Source organism: Neovison vison, chromosome 1 (assembly GCF_020171115.1).
Source record: "Neovison vison isolate M4711 chromosome 1, ASM_NN_V1, whole genome shotgun sequence".
Taxonomy (NCBI): Eukaryota; Metazoa; Chordata; class Mammalia; order Carnivora; family Mustelidae; genus Neogale; species Neogale vison.
Genome location: NC_058091.1, coordinates 1,638,465 through 1,665,167, shown reverse-complemented (window position 1 = coordinate 1,665,167; position 26,703 = coordinate 1,638,465). Strand labels below are relative to the sequence as shown.

Sequence of the window (26,703 nt, the reverse complement as noted above, 5' to 3'; positions counted from 1 at the left end):
TCCTCGAGCTTTGTGTGAAGGAGGAAGGCGGCTGGGACAAACCTGGGCTCATGTCTGGGACGAGCGGGGAGGACAGAGGTCCAGGCTGCAGTGACATCTGAGAAAGCCTCAGTTGGGCATTGGGCGTCCCCATGGCAGGGCTCCTATGGGGGGAGCCCTCCTGCCCAGCAGAGCAGGCCCAGACGGGTGGCTGGCACCCGTGTGTGGCCTCAGGGGCCTCCATTGCCATGCGGGCACTTCTTGTCATGCCTGCAGGGCCAGGCCCATCAGCACTTGGTGCACCTGCGTGGGGGGGACAGCCACACACTCTGGCTGGCTGCTGCCCGACCACTGTCTGTGCCCCCTCCGTGCCCCCCACCTTCCACCGCCCTCAGGTGCTTCATGGCATGTCGCTGCTGGATCTCCGCCGCTCCCCCCCCCCAATTTCCCTTCACCCCCGGGAGCTGAGCACGCTGGCAGTGGAGCAGGACACCCCACTCCCAGCCCGTCGTTGGTATTAACACCCCTGGGCCTTACCCCACCCCCTCCCACCCCCCCCATCCCCACCCCCTGCCCTGTGCCCACTGCTTCACTCGCACGCTTGGGTTTACTTTCTGAAGTCCCGGTCAGGTCTGTGTCTAGAAAATCTCAGCCTGCTCCCGACACTTACACCACTTTCCCCACAAGGGATTCTGTGTTCTTTTGGGACATTTTTGTGACAGCCCTTGAAACGAGTGTGTCCGCCTGTCTCTGGGGTCGAGCTGGAGTCCTGGGGGCCAGGCCCCCTGACCCTCAGCACCCAGCCCAGGGCTCCTGGGCGGCGAGTGCTCAGCTCTTTACTAACCCTGTGAACAAGCGCACGGCGAGACGAATTTACTAGCATTTCCCAGATCTGTGTGTGTGGACTTGCGGATGCAGCTGTCGGTTCTGTGATGCGCGCCACAGAGCCAGTGCTTGCCAGGTCGGGAAAGTGAGCTCTTGCCCGGGTGGTGGAGTCTCCTCCGTGACTTCCCCTGAGGCTCCCAGAGTGATTGATTTCAGAACATCCGTGGTATTTCATCAGGGTCTTGGCATCCCTGCCTCATTCTGTGTGTGTCAGAGGATAACGCAGTCTATTACAGAGGGCCTTTACAAGACTTACAAAGAACTGGGTGTGTTCTTTTATGACGTCAGTGTTTTTAGTTCTTCACACTCAAGTCTTTGAGCCAAATAAGGGACTACTGTGTGCTCTCAATTTATGTTCCTTTTGTTTTGTCCTGTAACACAGTTTTGTGAGAGAAGGCTATAAAACCAGCACGGACTTACACCTGATCTGAGATGCATTCCTTCAGCTAAGAGCCAGAAATGTCTGTTTGATATATGATCCGGCCTTGACATTTGAAAAAAATAAGAAAATAATAAAGATTGTTTATTTCAAAATTGTCATAATCACAGTTCCCTCAAGTGGGGGAAAGAGAAGTTGTAGGTATATTTTAGTGAAAATAGGTTGAAATGGTGATTTTTTTAAAAAAGGACCGTAACGTTAAATCTTTATTTTTACTGTGCTCTTTTGACCTCTCCTTTTCCACTTACTGCAAAGAAACCTCATAAGTGCCCCAAAATAACGGGCAGACTTTCCTCACGGGTGGAATCCTAGAGTGGGAGCGAGTGCTAGGAGGCACCAGCCAGGGCTCTCCCCGGTCCCAGGGGACTAGCTGAGGCTGTGCGTGCTGGCAGGAGCCGTCCGTGTGACATCGGGCACGCGCTAGGCTCCTCGGAACGGTTGAGCTGCCAGTAGTAGGAAGACCAGGCCGCTCTGGAGAAAACAGAAGAATGTGCAAGGCCCGTGTGAGACAACTTTGTCTGGAAGGTCCGGAGAAACACAGAGTGAGACCTGCCTAATACAGAGTGACATATTTGAATTGAAAAGTTGACTTTCATAAAGCTGTCATTTGTTGATGAGAAGATCATAAGTACTTCTCAAAACATTATAAAATGATTCTGAAACTTATTTGTAAGACATTTAAGTGACTGGTTAGTGGACAGAGTTGTGTGAAGGGGCCCATCCTACAGGTCAGACACTGTCCTGCCTGAAAACCGCAGCGCCCAGGGTGCGACACTGGGCAGACGTGTGAGCTAGGTCACTAGCTGTTGGCTACTTGTTTGCAGCGGTCTCTGTCGAGAAAGGCCTTCCGGGTATTGTTGAGCACTTGGTCAACAAGGAAGGAGTTCCAGTGCACGTCGGTGATTTCTCATAGAAACAGGGAGAAAAGTTCTTTGAAACAAACAGGAAGGGGAGGCCAGTTTCACTTTTCAGCTTGGTGTTGAATTCCGTTGGACCAAAACAATGATTTTAAATGTCTGAAAGGTTCATTTCCAAAGGCAAGAAGTGTACGTAGAGTAGGAAGAAGAAGGGCCGCCTGTCCGTAGGTGCCGAGCCATTGACCCGTGGTGTTGCCGCCCTTCTTGGAGGTTACGTGGCTGACTTGCCTTGCTTTTCAGTTTTATAATTTGCTTGTTTTCTCCTCAGGATTTTGCAGGTTAATTCCTCATGCACGCTCACCGGGCACCTGGACAATCTACTTTGAAGGTGCAGATTACGAGAGCCATCTTCTGCGTGAGAGCACGGAGCTGGCAAGTATCACGAGTGTGACGGGTGTGGCACACACCCACGTGTGTTCCTTACGGTGTGAAAATGTAATGTAAACTCGTTCTGTGATTATAGTGAGCATTGTTGTGGTAAGAGTATTTTAAAATCATCTTTAAGTATTGATTTTATTTTTAAAAATCTGAAACTAGGATTTATATACATACAAATTTTTCCCAGGCCATGTTGTACGCTTTTGTCCGTAAACAGAAATATTTCTACCCTCAGCTATACCAGCCTTAACGTTAATACATATTTTTTAAAAGATAATATGATAGCCTTACGAATTTTATTAGAAAATATATTTCTTTGGTAGAACTATTTTCTCCTCATAGTTGGTTCTACCTTGTTCTAAATATGTGTCAAATCACTTGCTGGTAATTTTCTATCTTTTGGAAGCGTGGTCAGTCCTCTCTTTACTGGCTTCAGGCATTGTGTGAAGAGTTCTGCTTTGCCTCCTGCCCAGAGTTTTAAATAACAAAGACTGTGTCCCTGTGCCTTGGACTGCCACATCTGATCCATAGAAACAAAGGAAAGTCTTCCTTTTTGAACTTCATTGTGGAGTTTCATTTAAATGTCTTTCACATTACCTATCTTCCTGTAATTACCATTTTCATCTTTTTAAGCCACTTAAGCCTTCGAAGGAACAAACAGATGGGACTGTGCTTTGGTCCAAGTTCCTGGGGGTCAGGCTCAGTGTGTTGTGCGCGTTTGCATGTGGCCGTGTCTTCCCCTGCCCGCCAGTGGGAATCGTCCAGTGTGCCTGGGCCAAGGGTTAGAGGTTCTGGGGTGCAGACACAGCCAGGTAGCTTCTGACGCTCTAGAGACTTCCTTGTACACCCGAAAATACTGACCAGCAGCCTGTCAAAGCTGTTCGCCTCTTATGTATCTAAATTCTAAGAAAATGTAGGTTGTGTCAGGTGGCGTAAGCTGGCAATACTTACGCAAAATCAAGCACGCACTGTGTCTTGTATATCCAATTCCAAGTTATTCGTCGTGGCTGAACGGCCTGCTAGAGACTGGAGCGTGGCCTCCCATCTCCAGCAGCCGAGGTAGCGGTTGGCCACCCCGCCGCACAGGAGCCGGTCGCCCAGAGCCTCTGACCCGGGTACGGTGCCTCTCAGCGCGCTCTGGGCCTCCCGAGTTGTTTGCCACACTCCAGCTGATAGCCGTTCCCAACTCCCAGGTTTAATAGGACAGCAAATACCTTCTTGGATGGGACCACGGGTTATTCATCTTCCTAGTGTGCTCAGAGATCCCTTGGGAGTGTTCAAGTCTTAATCTCAAAGAAAAACAGATTATTTTCCTTCCAGTGTTCTCTCACTGACCTTGGTTCTGAATGAATAACCCCGTGTCTATAACTACCACATGGTGGCTTATCCCATAGGGTGTATGCACTGGTGGTTTTCTTCTGTAATTTTGTTTCTTCTTTGGGTGAGTTGTGACATACGGATAACATGTAACTTAGTGGTCAGCTCCGTGTTTGCTTAGGGATCAGTTCAAGGACTGACCTCGTCCCTGAGCCCAAAGTACTTAGAGCAGTGCTGCCCACATCTCGGGGTGGCCTAACGTCCCATGAGCCCTGCATTCTCCCAGGAGACTCATGTTAGATCGTCTTTCTTACAGCTGACCTCCCCATGGTTGCTTAAAATAAGTTTTCCTTTTTTCTTTAAAAAACATCTAGTAATTTATATTGAAAAGTAATATAGTAACATTTTAACTTCATGTTTATGATTGGTTTTTCTAATCTGATAGTAACGGAAGTGTACTTTTGTTTTCTAAAATAAGCTCTTTCACGTTTAATAGTGTTCATGACTTGTGTCCTCACGGCTCTGGAGGCGAGAGGACTGATCCTTTGCCGGTCACACCATGCGCCCTGTCTGTAATCCTTGTCTGGGCCGTTAACCACAGCGAACGTGATCGGCCCTGGCACTCGTGACTGTCTAACCTAGAAACACTTCATTTTAGCCATAAAATAAACCTTTGTTTCCGTCCTCCAGGCTCAGCCTCTGAGGAAAGAACCTGAAATCATCACTGTGACTCTGAAAAAGCAAAACGGGATGGGTCTCAGCATTGTCGCAGCGAAGGTGAGACGCGGTCGGCGGCATGAGTTGTCCCTCTTCGCTCTGCACCTTGAGTCAGTCAGCCACGGGCCGGAGCTGAGCGTGGGGAGCCCTTCGCTGCCTGTGGACGGAGCGTGCTGTGGTTCTGCTTCTCGGGGTGGGGTCCGTGGAAGGGTCCACAGCGCTCAGGCTCAGGCAGCGCAGGGACGGCGTCCTGCTGTCGGGGGGAGCTGCAGACAGTGTGACCTTGACACCGAGTCCCTGGCACTCCTGAGGAATAGGTGGAGGCAAAACTTGATGAACCACAACAGGCACCGGAGAAGGGGGGGCCCCTTAGTCCGAGACGGGAGTGAGGGCTCACACGGGGTCAGAGCGAGGCCTCGGACAGCTCCTGGAGTGCTGCTGCACACGTGCGTCCCTGCACGCTCATCACCCAGGCCACCTTCTGCGTCCCCGTCCAGGCATGCTCTTCCAGTGGGTGTGCGCGGGGCCGAGGAAGTCACCTCTGTCCCCTGGGCCACGTGTGCATCCGCTATGTGCCAGGTGCCACAGCCTCCCACAGAGAACACCCCGGCCAGCCTTGAGTGTGTGGTTGGGAGCCGCACTGATGGCGTGAAGCAGGGCTGCAGGCTGTGTCAGGGCCGTCGGAAGCCCGCCTGGCTAAGGGACAGTGGTGCTTGGCTGGCTCTGGAAACCCTGATCGACACGTGAGGGCTTTGCACTGCGTCTCGTAGACTCCACGGAGAAATGAAAGGGGCGTGTTGGAATTGGCATTTCAGGAAGCCGCGTCTGGGAAGGGCATGGTTTATAGGATAACTAGAAGAACCTGGGACCCCGGTGGGGCTCCAGCTGGGAACCAGCTGGCCACGGGAGCCTGTGTCAGGTGTGGACAGAGGGACAGAGGTCACAGTAGTCTGGTTCTGAGGCGCCAGGTTACGTGGGGTCACCCAAGCTGGGCCAAACAGTAGGTCTAGAACCCGTCAGCCCAGCTCATGGCCCAGAGTCCCTTACTCCTGATAAGGGTCATGCTTGTGGGCCATCATTCCAGGCTGTTCTAATTTAATGGACCCACAACCCAAAACTTTCCAAGTTGTGAATAGGAAGGTATTAGACATGGACTATTTTCTATACTTACCAACTGAATCAAATGCTCATTTTTGGGGAAAAAAAATACCAGGATGTTACATGCCACACTTTGACACAGGAAAACCTTAACCTGTACGTTTCCTGTTACACGTTTATACGTACGGATCCTCTTTCCCTGCTTATCTTGCTTGGGGTCTGAAGTACTGACCTGTGGGGTTGTCAGCACTTCGGTCTTCTCCATCTGTTTCTCTGCAGCCTGGAAAGCTGTGCTCTCTCAGTACAGAACCACCTGGTCTCTGAAAGGCAAAGTCCTATTTACCGAAGCGCCTCTGATCCTTATCTGTAACCCGTAGTGGTATCTGTATCTGTAGTGGCATTGTGCACACAGTGGGGCCCCACGCAGGCCCCTGCCCCTGCCTCCCCCTTGGGCCTCTGGCCTCTGTTCTCGCGGGGTGGCCAGGTGTCCGTGGGCGGTTAGGACTGGGACATGGGCTGAAGTCCTAGTCACGCCTCCGTTCATGGTGCCTGTGGGGGAGAGGTAGAAGGGAGGGTGCCGGCCCCAGGCCTGCTTCTCCCCTGGAAGTGGTTCCAGATGGCAGGCCGTGGGAGAATCCTCTCACTGCCGGGAGGGGTCCCTGCACTGTTACATAGACTGCAGCAGGGGGAGGGGGAGGGGCCGCGAGTGAGTGTGGAGGACAGGACCTCAGCTGAGGCCCCGAGAGGAGGTCTCCACGTGGAGGTCCCGTGGAGGACCGCTGACGACAGCTCGTCCGCCTGGCCTTCACCCACTGCCTCCACCTGGCCTTCGCCCACTGGTCGCGCAGCTGTGTTTCTGTCCTGGTGATGGGTCCCTGCACTTGCTCACCTCTCCTGGCCTACCTGTGCTGACTGCCCCTCCCTCGGGGCTCCCGCGCGCTCTGTGTGCACCTGCGTTTGTGCAAGGAGGCATGGGAACGCAGTGTGCTCTCTCTAGTCGGCGGGAAGTACTTGGTCGTAGAAACAGACAGACTCTGGGATCCTTGCTCTGACGGAAGTCTTTGTGACTTGTGCTAAGAGATCGTGTAGCGTGGCGACCGACGGCCTCGCGGAAGCTGGGAACACGCAGGATTCAGCTTCCGGTTATAGGTCGTCTAAAGAGGAGGTCTTCTGTTCCTTTCACTAGTACCAGAATAATAAACTCAACGTGAAACTAGTAGTTAATTGTCAGGTACTGTTTATTCCAAGAGAGAGTACCAGGTGCCTGTTGTGTAAAGACAGAGTGTGATTTCCACTTTCTAACCTTGAAGTGTCTGTGTGTCTGTTGCTGGCATTTTCTAGACTGACACATTAAAAAAAAGAAAAAAAGATGTCTAGGAAAAATAGGAGGAAAGTATCAGTGTCAGCATTTCTAATTGGGATATGGGATTTCAGAACTGGGGCTCCATGGGGAACAGGAAGAACACAGGACATGAGATAGAAATCCAAAGATCACCTTTCTACTTCTCGAAGCTGGAGCGGAGAACGTGGCTTCTGTGCCGCGTCTGCGGTAGCCTGGCTGCTACCTCATCTCTGTGGGTGGCGGGGTCTCCTTCCCCTGTGGCTCATGCCCCAGCTGCCAGCCGCCGGCCCCGCCGCAGATCCAGAGAACCCAGGACAGAGAGCAACCGCTCAATGTCTTCCTCCCGGCTTGCCTCGTCCCCTAGCAGTCCCCGTGGGAGGGAGGCCGTGGGGGCCGCTCCTTCCTTTCCTAGACTGGGAAGGTGGCGTCCTCCCCAGCCTCCAGGGATTCCCACACTCTTCTTGTTTTCTGGCCTCTTCGAAAACTTTCCACAGTGAAAACGTACATTTAGAACTAGAAAAAAAAGTAATAATACAAGTTTTTTGAAGAAGAGATTCCAGATTTAATGAGAAGGTGCCTAATTCATCTGCTTTAATACTAAACAATAGACGTAATAAAACGAAGTATGCCCCTGGCTCTCAGATAGTACCCCCCCCAATGTCTTTATCAGCACACACGCCCTTGCTCACTTCAGGGGCGAAGCAGAAGGGACTACGAGCGAGTGCGTGACGTCAGAGGCTGCTGCTCCAGGGCGTCTGCCGACTGAGCGCACGTCCGTGGGGGCCTTCGTGAGCAAGTGCCTCTTAAGCTGGAGCTTGCCGGGCGTGCACGCATTAGCGGGCAGACCCTGGTGGGCAGAGAGTCTCAGACGAGGGGCTGCAGGCAAAGGCGCAGCCATTGTGGAGCCGTAGTGTTCTGTGCGGGAGCGTGGAATTGGGGGCCAGCCTTCCGGGGTGCCTCTGGGAGAGGGGAGGCGGGACCGCGTCTCGTACAGCAGTCGGCGCGCTTTTCCTGCGGGGGCCCAGCTGGTGAGTGTCCTCTGCGGTGCGGGCCTTGTGGGCTCTGCTGCAGCTGGAGGGTGGCGGCCGGTGCGGGAGTGGGGCTGTGTCCCAGAGGAACTTAGAGTCCCTGAGATCTTGGTGGGCTTGTGCATTTTGGTATCGCTCAGAGACGTAGCCGTCGAAGGGGTTCAGTCAGATAAAGCCCTGACAGGGTCAAAGTAAGGTTTTGAAAGTTGATTGTCAGTCCTTCAGAGAGCATGGGCTTGAGGGGCTCACTCCTGCCAGCAGAGCAGTGGTAAGAACACACTCAGCAGCGGCCCCCTGGAAGGTGACAGAGGCGTGGCCCCGAGAAGCAGCCACGGGGTGGGGCAGAGCACAGTTGCTGAGGTCGGGCACTCGGTTTTGTTGCTGGTGCGTGTTTGTGGAATGACTGCAGTCTGTGTGATGGATGAATTAGCTGCAGGGGGTGAGAGTGAAATAGAGGACGCACCGTGCTCCAGTCCTCAGCGTGGAGCGTGTGGACGCGGCGTGTCCTGAAAGCAGGGCAGGGGAGAGACGTCAGCAGTCAGAGTCAGGGCTTCAGTTGTGCATGTACTACCTTTGCAAGCCAGGAAGCCGATTTAGCTGGGGAGCGAGACATCATGCAGCAGTTGGATTGATGGGTATGGAACTCAGAAACTCAGAGCCAGAGACAGAATTTGGGTGTCCGCACACAGAGGGATGTTGTGGAGAATGTGACTCAGGCTGTGGTCGGTCTGTTTAGTAGACATTGTGCCCCTTGAAGACATGAATAGTGAATGTCATGGTTCCCAGCGGCTTCACGAAGTAACCTGTGTTTCTCTAACTGATTTGTAGTATCTTCGGTGCTAGGAAAGGAACATTCAGCAATGAAAATCGGAAGTCCCTTAATTACACGCGCTGCTAAACAGCCCTATAAGGCTGACACGTCGCATAGGTCCGCATCTGTTACAACAATTAGAAGAGATTGGTTTTCAGGATTTCAAGAACATGTTTTAAGTGCCAGGCGGGCCGGCACACGGCCGGGGGAGGGCCCAGCGCGACGGAGAGTTGTCTCGTCCCTGTCGCCAGGGCTCGCTCGCGTGGGCTCGTGCTGGTCCTGGGGCATGGGACCTGCGTGTGCACCTCGCAGCCTTGGAGCCCCGAGTGGATCACCCCGGACAAGCACAAGGACAGGCGCGTGAAGCCGTGGGGAAGGTCTGACCCGGCCTCGCCGGCCGCACGGTGCCCGCTGTCTTCGTGCTCCTCCGTGGAGCTGCACGGTCGGCGCAGAAGAGCCTAGAGGCCCCAGTGATGGTTACTGGTGTCTGCGTGGTTTGTGTTTGCTTTAAGCTCTTGTGGTCTTCATATCTGGCCCAGCCATTTTTTAAAATTTTTTTCCTAATTAGTGTGTGGCTAGCTGCTTTGAGCCTGGACGATGTTTTGATGTTCAGCTTCCCGACGCTCCTTCCACAGTGCGGTTCGGTTTTATGAAATCCAGATGATTTGGAAGAGTATGTGTGTGCAGTTTACTTTTTTAAAATGTTGCTTTTGGGGAAGTTTAGTATGCTCCTTCTTACTCATCTGTGGGACAACACAATGCTTCCTGTTTAATTTGGATTTTTAAAATACAAACAATTCCCTCTTTATTTTCCTAGCTCTTTTTAAAGTTTAATAAAGTCCCAAGTGAAGGCAAGTCAGAGCTGACTGGTTACGTAGGAGTCTGAGCGTGGCGCTCACTGCCGTCCCTGCTGGGAGATGCTGCTCGGTGTCCCTCGGTGTCCCACCTCGGAGCTGTGCGGACCCATGTCCTCAGACACCAGCTCTGGCTGCCGTGGGAAACCGAGGGAAGCAGGCAGTTGTCTTTTCCCTCAGTTGGAGAAGTTGCTGTAGTCCCGAGATCAGAATGTGGTTCTCTGTTGTCGGAAGAACAGGACCGGTGGTGAGTTTCATCAGGGTGCTGTTGTGTTGTGGGTGTCGGGCACACTCGGAACCGCATTCCGCGGCTGCTTCCATTAGAGCTTGTTGAAACCTGCCAGTGATTAACTCGCTCACGAAGCCGCCGCTTACTGTGGCTCGTGATTACACAACCCGGGTTTGTTGCTCTGTATTTCAGTGTTGCACATTTTTAAGGTTCATAAAAAGAAAAGGTTCCTGTATCCTTTTTGCACAGGAAAAAAGCCCGTAAGTGTCCTCGTGCTGATGATGACATGGTGAGGATGGCTCGCAGTGATGCTGGGCGCCGTGGTCGAGCGGGTGGGGGGCTTCCCGCGGATGCGTGGGGGGCCTTGACTGGCTTTGAAACCCATTTATGCTACAAGTGAGGCTAGAAATGACCATTTTAGAGATACATTAGGATATTTTACTATCTTTTTAAAAGATGAACAGTTGAATAATATCTTAAAGGTGTTTCAGTTTGCGCTTTTAGACTATCCACTGACTTTAAGTCTTTAAATCTTAATTAGTTTTAAACACAAAAAAAAGATTGCTGTGCCTTAAAAAGGAGAAGATGAAAACAATGTTTAATAACCTACCACCTTCTCACTGTTTGAAGAGTAAATTCCTGACATGAACTACAGTTCAGTCCTTTGAGAAATTTGAGACCTTCATTCTCTCATTCTTTAACATCCTTGTTGTGACCACATGGGAAAGAGCTAGTCAAAAAGATGAAGTCCGGAATTTTAGGTCCTTTTTAAAATCAGTTTCAAAGTACCCGGTGTGACTGCAGAATTTCTTGCGTGGAAGTGCCAGAAATAATCTTCCGTGAAGTTGTATGAAATGTGTGCAATGCCTTCCGGGGTAGCTCCTGAGTTCGGAAAGAATGCTTTATAGTTTTGTTTTAAGAGCAAAATAGTAACTTGTATAAAAATAAAAAATTATTGTTTTTTACCTATTTTGTAATAATGGTCTAAGCACAATTTCTTGCATCGATGAAATTATTGAATTTTATTGTAGTATTAACGTAACAGAAACATTGAACATTAATGCTTTAAAGCAGAACCATTTCACATCTAGGACTCGTGGTAAGAAATGATCTTTCTGTGGCTCGCTGCACGCAGGGGATCGGCGTGGGACATCCCAGTCTGAAGAAGGTTTAGGCTGCCTCAGCCTAGCCCACTTGCTCTCAGCCAAGGCTGGGGAGTCCGCCCTCTGCCCTGCACGGGGCATACCTGCGTTAGCCGTGGGCGGGAGCCAGGAGCTCGCTTGCCTGGTCTCACCCCTTTCGTTCCCACAGCGCTCTGAGATCTCAGCAAAGCCCCGCGCCTTTGCCCTCAGGCCGTGCACCCACCCGCGGACCCCCTGCAGCGCATCTGAGGGACCCAGCTTAGGAGTTCCCTATTTTGTTCCTTTTCTTCATCTTACAAAGAGGGAAAGGATGAGAGGGTGAGTTTGTGTTCTCTGCAAAGCGTAAGCGGTGGCGGGGCCTGGAGCCTGGCTCACCGAAACCAAGCGTGGGCTTGTTCACGGACCACACCTTTCCGGGAGCACCTGGCCCCTGCTCTCAGACTTGTTGAGGGCAGACTGTGTATCAGAAGTGACTTTTAAAACTGCTTGTTTCAGAATTAAGGTAATTCCTACCAAAAAGAGAGAGCTTTTCGGTGCTTTTAAAACCCTTGTCTGAGTTTTAATAGTTTGCGAATCAGAACTCCTTGTCTGATGGGAAAAAAAGCCGCTTTCAGACCGTGAGGAAGGAGCACGTGGGCAGAGCCCTGTGCTGAACATCCTGACGAGTTCTAAGTGCTGCTCGGCTCTCAGGTTCCCCCAGCCCACCATTGTTCTGGAACCTTCAATGAAGAGTCCAGACGGGGTCTCCAGCCCTGGGAACAATAGGCTTGACTCTCTGCCGGCCTCTCTTCCTTCCTCCTAGGCTGCTTTTCTTTTTTTTTTTTTTTCTTTTGGATTGTGTGTTAATGATGTTTTTATGCTGTTAGTCATATCATACTCCCCCACACACTCCGTTGGCCACTGAGCGTTTGAGGCGTAGGTTCCTCCTGACTGAGTTTCTGTGCCCGGGGTGAGAGGACCTCACCCTCCATGTTCCCGAAGGTGCGCCAGCAGGAGCAGAGACCAGCTGTCCGAGGGCAGCCTTGTCCCACAGCCGGTCCACGTCTGACACGTAAGCAGCTCAGCCCTGGGCGCGTTCCATCCAGTTCTGGGGAACGTGTGGTTTGTAGCCACCGAGTTCTTATTTCTGCCTCCATCATCCTGTTCGGGAACCTTTTCTGTTAACGTGCTGCCATTCTTCTGCCCTTTTCACAAGGAAACCCCAGTACACTTCTGCTAAACCTCTCCTCCTCTGCCCTGCCCTCCTCGCCCTCGGTAATCCCACTTCCCTCTCCAGTCCCGCTTCCTTTCCCTTTGAAAGAAGAGAGGAACAGATTCCGGGTGCACTTACGATTAAATACTAAAGGGGCGCCTGGGTGGCTTAGTGGGTTAAGCCTTTGGCTCACCTTTGGCTCAGGTCACAGTGTCAGGGTCCTGGGATCGAGCCCCACATTGGGCTCTCTGCTCAGCAGGGAGCCTGCTTCTTCCTCTCTCTCTGCCTGCCTCTCTGCCTACTTGTGATCTCTGTCAAATAAATAAAATCTTTTTAAAAAAGAAGATTAAATACTAAGATCACGCATGTGGTGATCTCTGCTATTTCACTGTAATTGCTTTTCGAAGGACTGAGAATGTAGCTCTATGCCCTTTTTTGCACGGCCTGGCTGGACGTACTGGCCACCGCCCTGTACTCTCTGGGAGTCTGAGTGACATCAGAGCGCACAGACCCCAGACAGAGCAGCTGGGGCACCCGACTGCCCTGTTACTCTCCGAGTGTCTTCAGGAGGGAAGATGTGGCTTTGATACTTAAAACTGTACTTTTCGTTAGGTTCATTGAATTCCACAGTTGTACTTAGTGTCGCTCGTAATTGCTGGTGCCTTCACAATCCCTAACCGCCCTCTAGGAGACCCTTTACAGAAGGAGTTTGAGGGGCACCTGGGTTTCCTCCTCCCCCTGCTGCTCTCCCTGCTTATGCTCTCACGCACGCTCTCTTTCTCAGATAATAAACCTTTAAAACATAAGAAAAATAAAAGGGAATTTGGTTTGTTAAATGGGGAATCGATCATTCTGGATGATTCTGATTAACCTTTTAAATTTTATGAATAAAAGACTAAAAATACTGAAATATCTTCAAATACCAGCTTAGGTAGCTTTAAACAAGTACTCCTTAAAATTACTGAGCCTTTCCATTTTAATGATTAATGTTACTCTTCCAGGGTTGGAAATCAGGGTGCGTAATGTTATATATTGTGAAAATCTTGTTTTTACCCAGTTATCTGCTTAATTATAAATTTATTGCTAGTACCTGTGGTTACTAATAACATATAGCATGAAAAATCTGTAGTTTTAGAATAGTGTTGTCCAGTAGAATGTGTGAGCCACAAAGGTAATTTAAATGTTCTATTAGGTGCATTAAAAAAAAAAAAAAACCCTGAAGTCAATTCTAATGATGTGTTTTATTTTACATGGTGTATCCAAAGTGTTATGATTCCAACGTGTAGTTGAAATGTAAGTCATTAATGAGATATTTAGATTCTTTTTTCCATACAAAGCTTAGATACATCTGGGTATATTGTGTACTTCATGCACATTCCGTTTGGACCGGCTACATTTCTGCATTCCGAGTACTCGGTAGAGCCGCGTGTGGTCTGCGGCCACCGTACCAGACAGCACAGTCTGGTAGTGTCTGTTAATGCCAGCCCACCGATGCTTGTCTAATGTTTATATAGCTCGTGTCTACATTCTTTGACTGATGTGGGTTACAACGGCATGTAGCAGCAAAAACTTCCTGGACCCTGTTTGCCTTTCTTAGCTAGAAAAGGAATGGACTTGGGGCATCTGGGGGACTCAGTTGGTTAAACCACCTGCCTTCAGTTCAGGTCTTGATTCCAGGCTTCTGTGATCGAGACCCGTGTTGGGCTCCCTGCTCCTCCCTCTCCTCTGCCCGCCTCCCCCCCCCACCCCGTGTACTCTCTCACTCTCTCAAATAACTAAATAAAACTTTTGAAAAAAGAAAAGGAATGGACTTGCCGTACAAGTTCAGTCTTTCTAGGCTAGGTTAGTGTGTGCATTATTATTCAGAAATAAGACAAGTGGTTTAATGCTTCTGAAATAATTTAGTTTATACCGTTTTTATCATAGTTTATAATGTTACTTTTCTTCAGAAGAACTGGGGCAGGTAGTGAGAGCTTCGTAATGCTGAGGGGTTACTGCGACCTGGCAGGCGGTGGGTTTGCCTCAGTGCGCCTGAGAGCTGACCTGGTCCTGGCCCGGGGAGCACGAGCAGGGATGAGATAGCTCGGCCCGCCCCGCCCCTCTGTCCAGCCTGCCAAGGCGGACGCTGCAAATCAGGAGAGTCGCGTCCAGGTGAAGGTGTCGGGTCTCCTTACAGCTGGTCTTGTGTTGATTGTGGTCTTGTGCGTTGAAAGTAACTACCCGTGTTGGTTTGATGTACGTATACATGTATATGTAAGTGTGTGTGGTTAGAAATTCCTTAGATTTCTGGGGCACCTTGGGGGCTCAGTTGGTGAGGTATCTGCCTTCGGCTCAGGTCATGATCCCAGAGTTCTGGGATCGAGTTCTGCATCGGGCTCCCTGCTCAGCCGGGAGTTTGCTTCTCCCTCTGCCTCTGCCCCTCCCCCTGCTCGTGTGTGCACACTTTCTTTCTCTCTCTCTGTCAAATAAAATCTTTAAAAAAATAAAGTCCTTAAACTTCTTTGATCTCTGTCCATCTGTAATTTTGTTTTTCTAAAATAATAAGCAGTGGAACTGGTCATTTCTCTGTAAAACAGTTGTACTTGTGATTTTTTTTTTTATGTCCTGTTTGTAACCGTGAGCCACACGTGAGGTATGGACAGGATTCGAGTAAGCAGAGATGGGAGGGCAGGGAGTTCTGGCAGAGCAGGTCGGCTTTAGGGGCCGTGTCTCCGGGAAGGTTAAAGGTTAGTGGAATGGGAATGTGTTTACACAAATGTAAGAAGTAGGGGTGTTAAATCAAGACTTTTTCTAGGTACGGGGTGCAAGGTTGAGACCACATTAGTGAGATTCAAATGCTAACCACAGCTTAGATCCCTCTGTAGAATATTCTGGGTCCGTTCTTCCCTTATGTATCACCCTCCCCCAACAGTATTTTTTTGATGTGTTTCAGCATGTACTGTCAGTGACTTAAAGTCCATCTTTATGACCAACCTTAAAAGGACCTTTTAGAAGCCTACTGGGCCTTTGCAGTTGAGGGCTGTAATGATCACTGTCTTATCATTCCTCAGATGGAGATCTCCTTTTCTGAGTAGCAGATACACTGATAAATTGAACTTGGAATTAAAGATGTGATTGTAGCTTAGAACTTAGATAAATTCCCATCATGCAAGAAAACAGCATTTTTTCAATGCTGTGCCTTGCCCATCGTCCTTCACCCAACAGCGAAGGCAGACAGCTTCTGGAAGCAATCCCTGTGGTGCCACAGTCGGAAATGCTCAGGGTTCCTAGCGTCGAGTTAAGCTTGGAATGTTGCGGCGTTAGCAGCTCCGTCCGTGGTGGCCACATCAGCTGCTTCCTGGCGCATGGGTAGAGTTCTGATCTGTTCGCTCATGGGGTCTGGGCTGCCTCGTGGTGGGCTCAGGAGGAAGGCCTTGACCATGTGCCGGAGGCTAGAAGGCAGCGACTGGGAAGGCCGATGGGGAGAGCCATCTGCACTGGTGGCAGCCGGCGACCTGGGGAAGTGTCCGGGGAGCACAGGAGAGGAGGAGCTTACATTTTGCCCAATGTCGGGAAGTCGTGTGGCTTGGCAGACGGTGGCAGGTGAGCCAGGAGTGAACGGCGGAAGCGTTTTGGCAGATCTGTTGCATCAGACGTTGCTGTAGAAAGTACAGCGTAAGCCAAAACGGGGACACGGAGGCAGCGTGGATTGGGGGCGCGCAAAGGAGGCTGTGGATCAGGTGTGGTGTGTTGTGAGAGGGCGAGGATCTGCGCTCGGGCTCCAGGGCGCGGCGCCAGGCTCGGACCCGGGGGACCACGGGGCGGCTGCAAGGAGGGCTTGCCGGAACCGTTGGAGGATTATGCTGGACACTTGTGCCTGCATCTGAAGATGTGACGGTCACGGTGCTGTCCAGTGTGTGTATCACATGATCAGTTTTATGTGAATATTTGTAAACCTCACGGCATACGTAGGACCCCAAACGGCCTCTCTAAAGGTGCTGGGGGCTTTCCGGTCACTTGCGCAGTATTTGTGGTTCCCAGGGAGTCCCCCAGATGGAAGCTTGTATCCTTTGTCTGAGATGGAATGTGGGGCTGCTGGCTCCCCTCAGGGGGCGGCTCCTGGTCTGAATGGGCGGCTGCAAGCAGAAGGGGGGCTTGCAGCGAAGCTGTGGCGCGTGCCGCGTGGGGCACAGGCCCCTTCCCGGTGTGAGTAGTCAGCGGATGCCTGTCGAAGGACTGAAATGGTGGCTTAGACAGCTGGGCTGTGGAATTAAGCAGCTGGTCACAGACTACATAGGAGTACGGAGTGTACTGGGGGACAAAATCATTTCATTGGATTGCCTGCGAGGGAATAGCCTGCTTTACAGAGCAGATGGCGTGGGGCTGGCTGGGAGTAATTTCCCAAGTGCACGTTAGGGCCCTCCGTTCAGGGAGACCCAGGACCGGCCAGAGCAGTCAGGTTAAAGGGTTGGCTGTTGCTCTGTTGTGCTCTCTCTGAGTCACATGCTGCAGTCCAAAAAGCTGCCGTTTGTTGAGTGCTGGTGTATGTATTTTGTTTACCGTGAAATTTCAGATTTACAGAAAAGGACAAGCTTTGCCAACTGTCTCACTGCTTTTTGGGCTGTGTGTGTGTGTGTGTGTCAGGAGGACCCAGCGGAGGTCTCCGCTTGCACGTGGCTACGTATCGTAGTGGACGTGCTGGCTGACCTCTGAGGGGCGTGCATCTGTCTGTAGGCAGGCAGGAGTTTGGGGCGGGGCAGGGGGTGTGCAGCGCGGGGGCAGGGGACAGACACTGAGGAGCACATGGGGGTGAACATGGGAAAACCTAGGCCAGATGGGGGAGAGCTGCGAAAGAGAGGACTGGGTTTTAGCTTGTATAGCATTTCTATAAACGCAGCGCAGGTAAGGAACCACGTGAAATTTGAAACATTCCGTTTCCCAAAATTGTTTTGTTAAATTGAGACAGTCTCTGCCATTTTCGTAATGAGATACGTAATAGATGGCTTTAGGCGCGGAAAACAATGGCATGCTATGCTCCGTGCTAGGTTTCCCGAGGGGTCAGGCCTCAGCAGCGCTCCCCAGTCAGACTGTCGTCTCCGCACCGGCTGTCCGCGGAAGGCAGCAGTGAGGAGTTTTCGAGTGAGAATCCTGTGCATCCACAGTGTTGTGGAACTTTGCTTCCATGAAGTCATTTCTTGAACTCACTGTCCTTACAACTCTGGGACACCTTCTGTATTTTTCCTTTTATGACACAGTACTTCATGACTATTGAAATTACCCTGAGCCGCGAAATGTGTCCTCGTGTCCTCGGCTCTGGGACGTTGGCAGTGCTCCAGGGGGGATCTCACGCACGCGATGGCTTCCTGTGGCCAGTCCAGTGAATGATTCCTACGGGTTTTTATGTTCTTGTTGGACTGTCCAGGCCGAGCGTTGGTGATTCTGTGCGGGAGCGACGTGTAGTCCTTAAACCTGTTTGGCAGAAGCTGCTTGTCCTGACAAGCCGGCCGTGGGGCTTGGGGCTCCCCGCTCCGCGTTCGTCTGGAGTCCGCCGCGCGAGCTCCCCTGCCCCGATGCGCAGCGTTTTCCGCACGGTCCTCTTACTTTTACTTACCTAAGTGCCCCTCCCTGGATGCCACAAGAAGTTTTTTCTTGTTTTACATTTTAAAATACAGCTTTGGAAATAAGGGGATATAGGCAAATATTGGAATGTGAAAAGACTCCGGTAAATTGCGTTTGTCTCAGAGTGCTGAAGACTGTAAGTCGTGAGGGTAGCTGCGGCTCGCTCGCACCCGGTGCCATCAGAGCTCATCTCGGGTTTCCGTTACGGTGCCGCTCTTCGTCTCCTCCTCACCTGGTTTATTAGTAATCAGTTTTTCAGGAGGACTTTCCTTGATTTAGAAACAAACTAAGTACGTTTCCTGTCCGTTCCTTTATATTTACCAAATAGAGTGTTAATTTTATTGGTACTGGTTTTCGTGGAAAAGCAAGAAGCAGGGCTTTTTTTTACGATTATCTGTGTACTCTTTTATTTGTGTTGTATTTTACTGAGGTGTGTACTTTTTTACTGTGTGTCTTCAAGCACTGTGTCCTGCCTTGTTTTTGTTCAGGGCGCCGGTCAGGACAAACTCGGGATCTACGTCAAGTCTGTTGTAAAAGGAGGCGCCGCGGACGTGGTTAGTATCAGTTTTAAAGATGTAAGTCTTCCGTGCGTCCTGTTCCACAAACCACCTGCGAGGCCCCGCTGATGCTTATCCTTAGAAAACACCATGTAGACTGTTGGCTGAAAAAAACAAACGTGAGCTTCCTTACCGTTGACTTTCTTCTTCCTCCTCCTCTTGCCCTTGTCTGTCCCCACTGCCCAAAACACGTGCCCTTTGGCTGTGCACAGGATGGACGCCTGGCTGCGGGCGACCAGCTCCTCAGTGTGGATGGACGGAGTCTGGTAGGACTCTCTCAAGAAAGGTATCGTCGTTTATCTACTTGTTTGCTTAAAGCTGAATATTAGCATGTTTAGGGATATTTCACATTTGGAATTAGAAGACAAAAGATGCTAAAAAGCTATGCCCTTACTCTTCACCTTTTTAAATGTAAACTAGTGTACAGGATACCGCATTTGTTAGCAGATTATAAATATGTATTCAGTTTGGAGTGGTTTCTTTGAAGCTTAAAAAAAATACTCTTGGCACATGCTGGGAATGTCTGAGTGTCCTCTGACCGCTCTTAGTGTGGTAACAGGAGATGCGTGCTTAGTTACTCTTGAAAGGAATGGAATGGCCAGTGGGTCGTCGGTCTGAAGGTCAGAACTGTTCCTCAGAATAGCCGTCGGTGGTCACAGGCTGCGTTTCATTTTCTTACGTTTGCGCTTCTCTCTTCTTCCTAGGGCGGCAGAACTCATGACAAGAACAAGTTCTGTGGTGACGCTAGAAGTAGCAAAGCAGGGAGCAATTTATCACGGCCTGGCCACCTTGCTCAATCAGCCATCCCCAATGATGCAGAGAAGTAAGAGCTCGTGGCCGGGAGCCGCGCGTCCTCTCTTCCTTACTGCTGCCTAGTCTGGATCACTTAGCGCGTCCCATGGATTTTAGCATCCTGACCTCCTCTCTGTAGCCACAGGATCTCGGGGGGTTGGGTGCTGTTGCTTTCAGCATCCCAGCAAGGGTGCAAGCCCTCCAGCGAGATGACTAGGATAAGTAGCCAAGAGCAGCATCCGGTGTCTGCCCCTGTGGTGGTTCCCCAGGTTCCTGCCCCCAGAAGCCCCCGTGGGACCAGCCGGCTGCTGGAGGCACTTGGTTGTAGGCAGCAGGGGATGCGGGTGGACGTGAAATCTGCAGAGAACAAGCAGGATTCTCCACTGAAAGAGCTGTAGGACTGCGTATGAACAGTTACTTCAGCCCTGCGTATGCAGGATGTGATTGTCTTGTACGTAGGTCGCTTTAAATTAAAATCTCAGTTACTGAGATGAGATCATCTCTTGGAACCATGATTTTGTCGCTACATCAGAATAAAACCAAAACAAATTTAGGGCTTTTTTAGAAAGGGTTAGTTCAGAAATCACAGGGAAAACCCATTAGGATTCACGTCATCTTTTAAATCGTTATATACCTTGCATTTACTTTGCTAACTTTGGGCACAGCTGCTAAGTCTGGCCTTGATGGAGCTCCCTTCTCCGTCAGTCAGTATTCTGGGAGCTTCCTCCAAGTCCAGGACCTGAAGTCAGCCTAATGGTAACATGACTGCTACCACAGCCTCCGAGAACCTGGGCCTGCTGTGGGCCGGAATAAGCAGAGCGTGGCTCAGCCCAGCCGTGTGTAGACCTCGACCCAGCAGGTCTCTCACTTTTTTCCTGACGCTGCCGCATTGGTGGGCTAATGGCACAGCTTCTGGTCATTTCCAGGAAGGAAATGACCTTCCCCCAGAGGAAAGCTGTTGGAACAGAGAACACGCCCGGGCTGCCACACGGGCACATGAATGCCGAAAGTGGACGTGGACAGTCACACCACCAGCTACTGCAAGAATTAGTGTGTTTTAGAAAGTGAGGGAAGTATATTTATCTCCCACTTTGAAAAGTCACTTTAGAAGTTGTCTTGTGGCTTAACAGGCGGGGTTTATAAGAAGGCCGGGTTCGAAAAAGCACCTTTTCCCATCAGTGCCCGTTAAATGTGGCTTTGACGATTGTCTAGAAAAAGATTTTACTCTTAGGTTTTAAAAAAAATTACCTTATTTCTCCCACTAAAAATATGGTCTTCTGAAATTTTAAATATTTGTAGGTTTCATCTGTCTTTAAAGACTAAATAGGGGCGCCTGAGTGGCTCAGTGGTTTAGAGCCTCTGCCTTCCACTCAGGTCATGGTCTCAGGGTCCTGGGATCAAGCCCTGCATTGGGCTCTCTGCTCAGGGAGAGCCTGCTTCCTCCTCTCTCTGCCTGCCTCTCTGCCTGCTTGGGAATCTCTCTCTGTCAAATGAATAGATAAAATATTAAAAAAAAAAATAAAAAAGACTAAATAGGTTGTTTAAAATAAAATCTTACGCAAATGAGGAGAACCTGAATACACTTTGATTTCAGTTTCAGACCGTCGTGGCTCAGGTAAACCCCGACCGAAGAGTGAAGGTTTCGAGCTCTATAATAATTCAGCCCCAAACGGATCTCCTGAGAGCCCTCAGCTGCCTTGGGCAGAATACAGTGAACCTAAGAAACTGCCGGGTGACGACAGACTGATGAAGAATCGGGCCGATCACCGATCCAGCCCCAACGTGGCAAGTAAGAAAGGTCCCTTTCCTGTCCCTCCCTGGCCTGGACGTGCACGGTTCCCGTCGGTGCTAGGGAGACACCGTGTGCTCGCTTAGTTCCCAGGGTGGTTGGAGTCCCTGCGGGCGCTAGCTGATGGAAATGTGCTCTCGGTGAGAGAGATGGAAAGCTGTGTTCTCCCGGCAGAAAGTAAAAAACTAGGTTAGAGGGGCGCCTGGGTGGCTCAGTGGGTTAAGCCGCTGCCTTCAGCTCAGGTCATGATCTCAGGGTCCTGGGATCGAGTCCCACATGGGGCTCTCTGCTCGGCGGGGAGCCTGCTTCCCTCTCTCTCTCTCTCTGCCTGCCTCTCTACCTACCTGTGATCTCTCTCTGTCAAATAAATAAATAAAATCTTTAAAAAAAAAAAAAAAACTAGGTTAGAACACTTTGATTCAATGCATGCTCTAGACGCGTCGTTGATACGGTCTCTGGCGGGAGTGGGCAGACCGCCAGCAGGTCCCCTAGTGGTGTTTCTACTGTTCAAGGGTTGTTAGCAAGAAGAATCAGTAGAAGGATATGCAACATGTACAAGGTTTGCAAAGCCTAAGATGGTTATTGTCTGTCCTGTTGCCAGAAATGTCTGCCAGCCCCTGGTCTGCAGATGACACTTGGTAACTCGGGGCTCTGATGACGCCAGTGAGGGGAGAGGGTGTGGTGAGCCCTGATCTCCCACGTGGCTACTGTTTGTGGGGTGCTGACTCCTCGCTGGCAGACGGAAGATGCGGGGCGCGTGGTCACGACCCTCAGGGAGCTCTGTCACGTGACATTGCTTTTCTTATCTAACGTTGAATTTTCTTTTCCCCTGACCCTTTCTAACAGATCAGCCTCCAAGCCCCGGAGGGAAGAGCGCGTACACCCCCGGTACAACAGCCAAGATCACATCTGTCTCCACCGGGAACCTCTGCACTGAGGTGTGAGAGCGAAGCGAGCATCCTCCCTGCGGCAAATGTCCAGGCCTCCCGCGGGGTCCCTGGCCTGTCTCCTCCCACATTCACGCCACACATCAGCAGTGTTTAGAATTCCAGAGGCTTTCTTCACTTAACACAATAAGGAAATTAGTTTTAAATGAGGGAATCAGGGGAAAGTGTTTCAATTATTCTCAGTATAGGATCAAACGCTTTAAGTTTTTAACACAGTTTTAAATGTATCTACTACATTTTAAAACAGATCATTGGAAATTAAATTAGTTTATGTGCAAATTGCCAGGAGCTCACGTTTCTTTCTTCTTCCCGGTTTCCAGGAGCAGACCCCCCCACCGAGACCGGAGGCCTACCCCATCCCCACGCAGACATACAGCCGGGAGTACTTCACCTTCCCCGCCTCCAGATCCCAGGACCGGGTGGCGGCTCCTCAGAACCAGTGGCCAAGTTACGAGGAGAAGCCGCGCACGCACACGGACAGCAGTCATTCCAGCATCGCGGTTCAGGTTAGAGAGAAGGGGTCTGTGAACGGTCACCGCCCTCAGCGATAAACCCATGTGACGGTAAAATCTGAATGATGTCACAGAGACAGGTGACACCCTCTGTCGGAGAGAACCGAGTCGGATAGTTCTTCTTTCCCGGGTTCCTGGTTAACCGAGGAAGAGGGGATAGGAAGGAAAACGAGATGTGACGAGGATTGCTGTGTCCCCGGGTGTTTGATCACTGAAGGGTTGGCAGCGGTGCAGCTGTGCTGCAGCCTGTGCGGCAGGATTCGGACTCGAGGAGTGAGAAACGAGTGATGTGCATTTCTCTTTGTTTGTACGGAAGCTGTCCGGGCACTGGGACGCAGGCGTGACCGTGGTCCCTGCCCACGGAACTAACCATATGGCTGGGAAATGAGGCCAATAAAGTCAGTACGTGGAGTGAGTCCTGCTGGGGATCTGAGTGGGGACTTAGAGCTATCGATCTGTGTGACCAGCACCTGGGCTCCCACATTACCTCACAGCGCTGAACAGAAGAGCTTTTCAGACCAAGGGACAAGGCACAGAGACGTGCCACTGAGCGGGAACCAAGCTCGGGGCAGGGGGCAATGGCCGGTCATTGCTGCCTGGAACCACACAGCAAGGGCTTGAAGCGATAAGCTGAGGAATTTGGGTTCTATCCCAGTTAGTAGAGAAGGGAATGTCCATCCGAATCGTTGAGCTGGGAACGTTGTCAGATGTGCTTTTCTTTTTTTTTTTAAGATTTTATTTTATTTATTTGAGAGAGAGAGACAGTGAGAGAGAGCATGAGCGAGGAGAGGGCCAGAGAGCGAAGCAGACTCCCCATGGAGCTGGGAGCCTGATGTGGGACTCGATCCCGGGACTCCAGGATCACGCCCTGAGCCGGAGGGAGTCGTTTAACCAACTGCGCCACCCAGGTGTCCCCAGATGTGCTTTCTGTTTGGAAAGATAACGTTGGGTTGTGAAAGACTAGAAGAAGAAATCAAATGCAGGCATAGAGATTTAACAGGTATGGGTTGTGGGTGGTGAAGTCTGGGTGTGGTGCTTCAGTTGGGGTGGCCGGAGGAGCCCAGGGTTGAACGCGCGGCCGAGCTGAGCCGAGAAGGCCAGGACCACAGAGGAGGGCTCCCAGTCGGGGGGTGGGGAGCCCAAGTAGTGGTGAGGAGGGGCCACATGGAGGGCAAGAAGTATGCTGAGATCACAGAGGATGCCGCCTTGTCCACGGGGCCAGCCTGCCGCTTTCCTGGGGAGGCCTAATGACCCCACGGGCCCGGTCTGTCTGGGACCATTGGGTGCCCGGCTCCCCCGGCCAGCTGGAGTTAGCGGAGAAGAGGTTTTCCTCCAGGTGTCTCCTTCGCAGTGGAGTACGCATGTGGCCTGCTTCCTCTGGCGTCTGTTGTTAGCCCGTAGGAAGGTGTCCCCACCCTGTGTCAAGGTCATCTACACGTTTGCTCCTGTTTTGTGGGAATGTCGTTCTTAGGCCTCCATGTTCATAGTATATATCTGCTGCTGGCTTCTGCCTCATTTCGGGGGTCAGTGAGCTCGAGGAGGAAGTTGGAACACAAAGAGGTCCGTGTGGCGACGGGTCAGTTCTGTGGATCTTGCCATGACTGAGCCTCAGCGTAGGACTTCAGCAGGGGTACGTGGGAGATGGCAGCGAGGGCCCCAGGGCCGCGTGGGGTCTGCAGGGAGAGCAGAGCATGACCGTGCAGGCTCGGTGCCACAGCGGACAGGAGGAGCCGGTGGAGGGTCTGAGGCAGGACCTTTGACATCGTCCACTTGAAAAGTATGTGTCCGACAGCTAGCAGGAAATCGAATGACCGTCGGCGTGAGCAGCATCGCTTGAACGTCTTATGTCCACTTTCGTGCCCACACGTTTCAGTACAGTGCTGCGAATGTATGTGCTCTTCCTGGGAGTGCTGTGTTTTTCGGTGTGGGCAACGGGACCGCAGGAGTACAGTGTGAGCTAAGACGTGCTGAATACGGGGTGATCGGCCCTCGATGTTTCCATCCGGTCAGCAGTCGGCTGTTAGTCATTAAGGTCTGGGAGAAGTCAGAAGTGGTGTGTGGATTTTTGACCACCCAGGGTTCAGTGCCCCCAACCCCTGCCTCTTTTGAGGGTCTGGATACTGCTTGGTGAGCAAGAAACTGTTTCTATGGGCACCGTACAGTTAGAGCAAAATGTGGGCAGTAAATTTTCCATTCTTCTCTCAGGCTACTGTGTTTTCAAGTGATACTTCCTTTTTTTGTTGTTGATTTATTTTATAAGGAAAGGAAACAGCTTATTTTCCACATTTGCATTTTTCATTTCTACACATTAATAGGACAGGAAAGAAATGTTTGACATCAGTGAATCATTTCTATCAATTTAAACGACTTTTAGACTTGCCGTTGTGCAGAGACTAGGCCTCTGGAAGACTGTTCGTCTTGTTCTCTTCCACACATACACACTGCGTTTTGTACCTTTGTGAGATGGGAACAGAGACACCCGGATGCCCGGCTCGTCCTGGTGTGTGCCCAGCTCTGTCAGAGTCCCCAGAGTCAGTCGTCTGCTGGTGGAGCCACGGCTGACGCGTTTAAGATTCGATCGTGACTCCTGCTCAGAACTGCACTACACTAAACACACTTACCCTCTCAGTGTCCTTCGCGGGAAGAGCCGCAGTGCAGGTGTGTGCAGGGACCCACGCAAGAGTGGGGAAGACCAGGCTCGTCCGTGAAGCAGCTGAATGTCTGCTGTGTGTGTGCACGCGCCGCACCCGTGATGCAGACGGGAAGCCCAGCTCTCCCTTATTTGTAACAGATAAAGAAATTCCCTGGAAAAGCCCTGACTCCCCCACCCCCAACATGGTGCCCCTACTTCGTGCGTCCCAGAGAACCACAGAGCTGATAGTCTCAGCCGCTGTTCCGCACTCCCCTGACGATTTCCCTAAAATGTTTTCTCCCTGAAGACAGAATATTAATGCACTTTTAGTAATTTTTTTCTAAGCAGCTGAAATAGAACAGTTTTCCTTTTTTTTTTTCCCAGCGTGTTACCCGTTCCCAAGAGGAACTTCGGGAGGACAAAGCTTACCAGCTAGAGCGGCGTCGAATCGAGGCGGCCTTGGACCGCAAGTCCGATAGCGACATGTGGATCCATCAGAGCCCCTCCGTGGGCTCCAGCACCTCCAGCCAGGAGCACCTGGACCACTCCTCCAAGTCAGGCACCCCCGCGTCCACTCTGACCAAAAGCGGCCCTGGGCGCTGGAAGACGCCAGCTGCCGTGCAGCCCATGCCGGCGGCCGTGTCCCAGCCTGTCCAAACAGACCTGCCCCCGCCGCCCCCGCCGCCTCCCACGCACTATGCCGGGGACTTGGACGGAATCCCCGTGGACTTGCCTCTCCCTCCGCCTCCCACCGGCCAGACGGGACCCGCAGCTGCTCAGGCGGCGGCTGCAGAGCGCAGGAAGCGGGAGGAGCACCAGCGCTGGTATGAGAAGGAGAAGGCCCGGCTGGAAGAGGAGCGGGACAGGAAGCGCAGGGAGCAGGAGCGGAAGCTGGGCCAGATGCGCTCCCAGTCCCTGAACCCAGCCCCGTTTTCTCCGGGGACCGGCCCCCACGTGAAGCCGGAAAAGCCCTCCACGCTCCAGAGGCCCCAGGAGACCGTCATTCGGGAGCTACAGCCCCAGCAGCAGCCCCGCACGATCGAGCGCAGAGACCTGCAGTACGTCACGGTCAGCAAGGAGGAGCTGTCGTCGGGAGACAGCCTGTCCCCGGACCCGTGGAAGCGGGATGCCAGGGAGAAGCTGGAGAAGCAGCAGCAGATGCACATCGTGGACATGCTGAGCCGCGAGATCCAGGAGCTGCAGAGCAGGCCCGAGCGCAGCGCGGAGGAGAGCGACCGCCTGCGGAAGCTCATGCTGGAGTGGCAGTTCCAGAAGAGGCTGCAGGAGTCCAAACAGAAGGACGAGGAGGACGAGGACGAGGAGGACGACGACGTGGACACCATGCTGATCATGCAGCGCCTCGAGGCTGAGCGGAGAGCGAGGGTAAAGGGGACGGGTGCTGTGGGCGCGCGGGCCCGGGGCGGCGCTTGTGGGGGCGGCCGTGCCCGGGCTCCTGGGGAGTCCCCCAGGGCCCCGGCCTGTCGTGTGGTGCCACACCCGCTGCTGCTAGCCGGCGTCCCGGAGGGCGAGCCAGGGTGAGAGGTGCAG

The 26,703-nt window shown here is 51.7% G+C and overlaps 1 protein-coding gene across 15 annotated transcripts in view; it reads left to right on the top strand.

The window, feature by feature from the left end:
- Positions 1-26,703, top strand: part of AFDN (afadin, adherens junction formation factor) — a 128,942-nt gene that overhangs the window by 84,230 nt on the left and 18,009 nt on the right. For all 15 annotated transcript variants that reach the window (XM_044242332.1, XM_044242373.1, XM_044242355.1 and 12 more), the window contains 9 exons: positions 2,489-2,592; positions 4,606-4,692; positions 18,415-18,480; positions 18,696-18,769; positions 19,188-19,306; positions 20,870-21,064; positions 21,911-22,002; positions 22,332-22,517; positions 25,540-26,538. In XM_044242332.1, the coding sequence (XP_044098267.1) occupies positions 2,489-2,592; positions 4,606-4,692; positions 18,415-18,480; positions 18,696-18,769; positions 19,188-19,306; positions 20,870-21,064; positions 21,911-22,002; positions 22,332-22,517; positions 25,540-26,538 (1,922 nt within the window). The remainder of the gene's footprint in view (positions 1-2,488; positions 2,593-4,605; positions 4,693-18,414; positions 18,481-18,695; positions 18,770-19,187; positions 19,307-20,869; positions 21,065-21,910; positions 22,003-22,331; positions 22,518-25,539; positions 26,539-26,703) is intronic.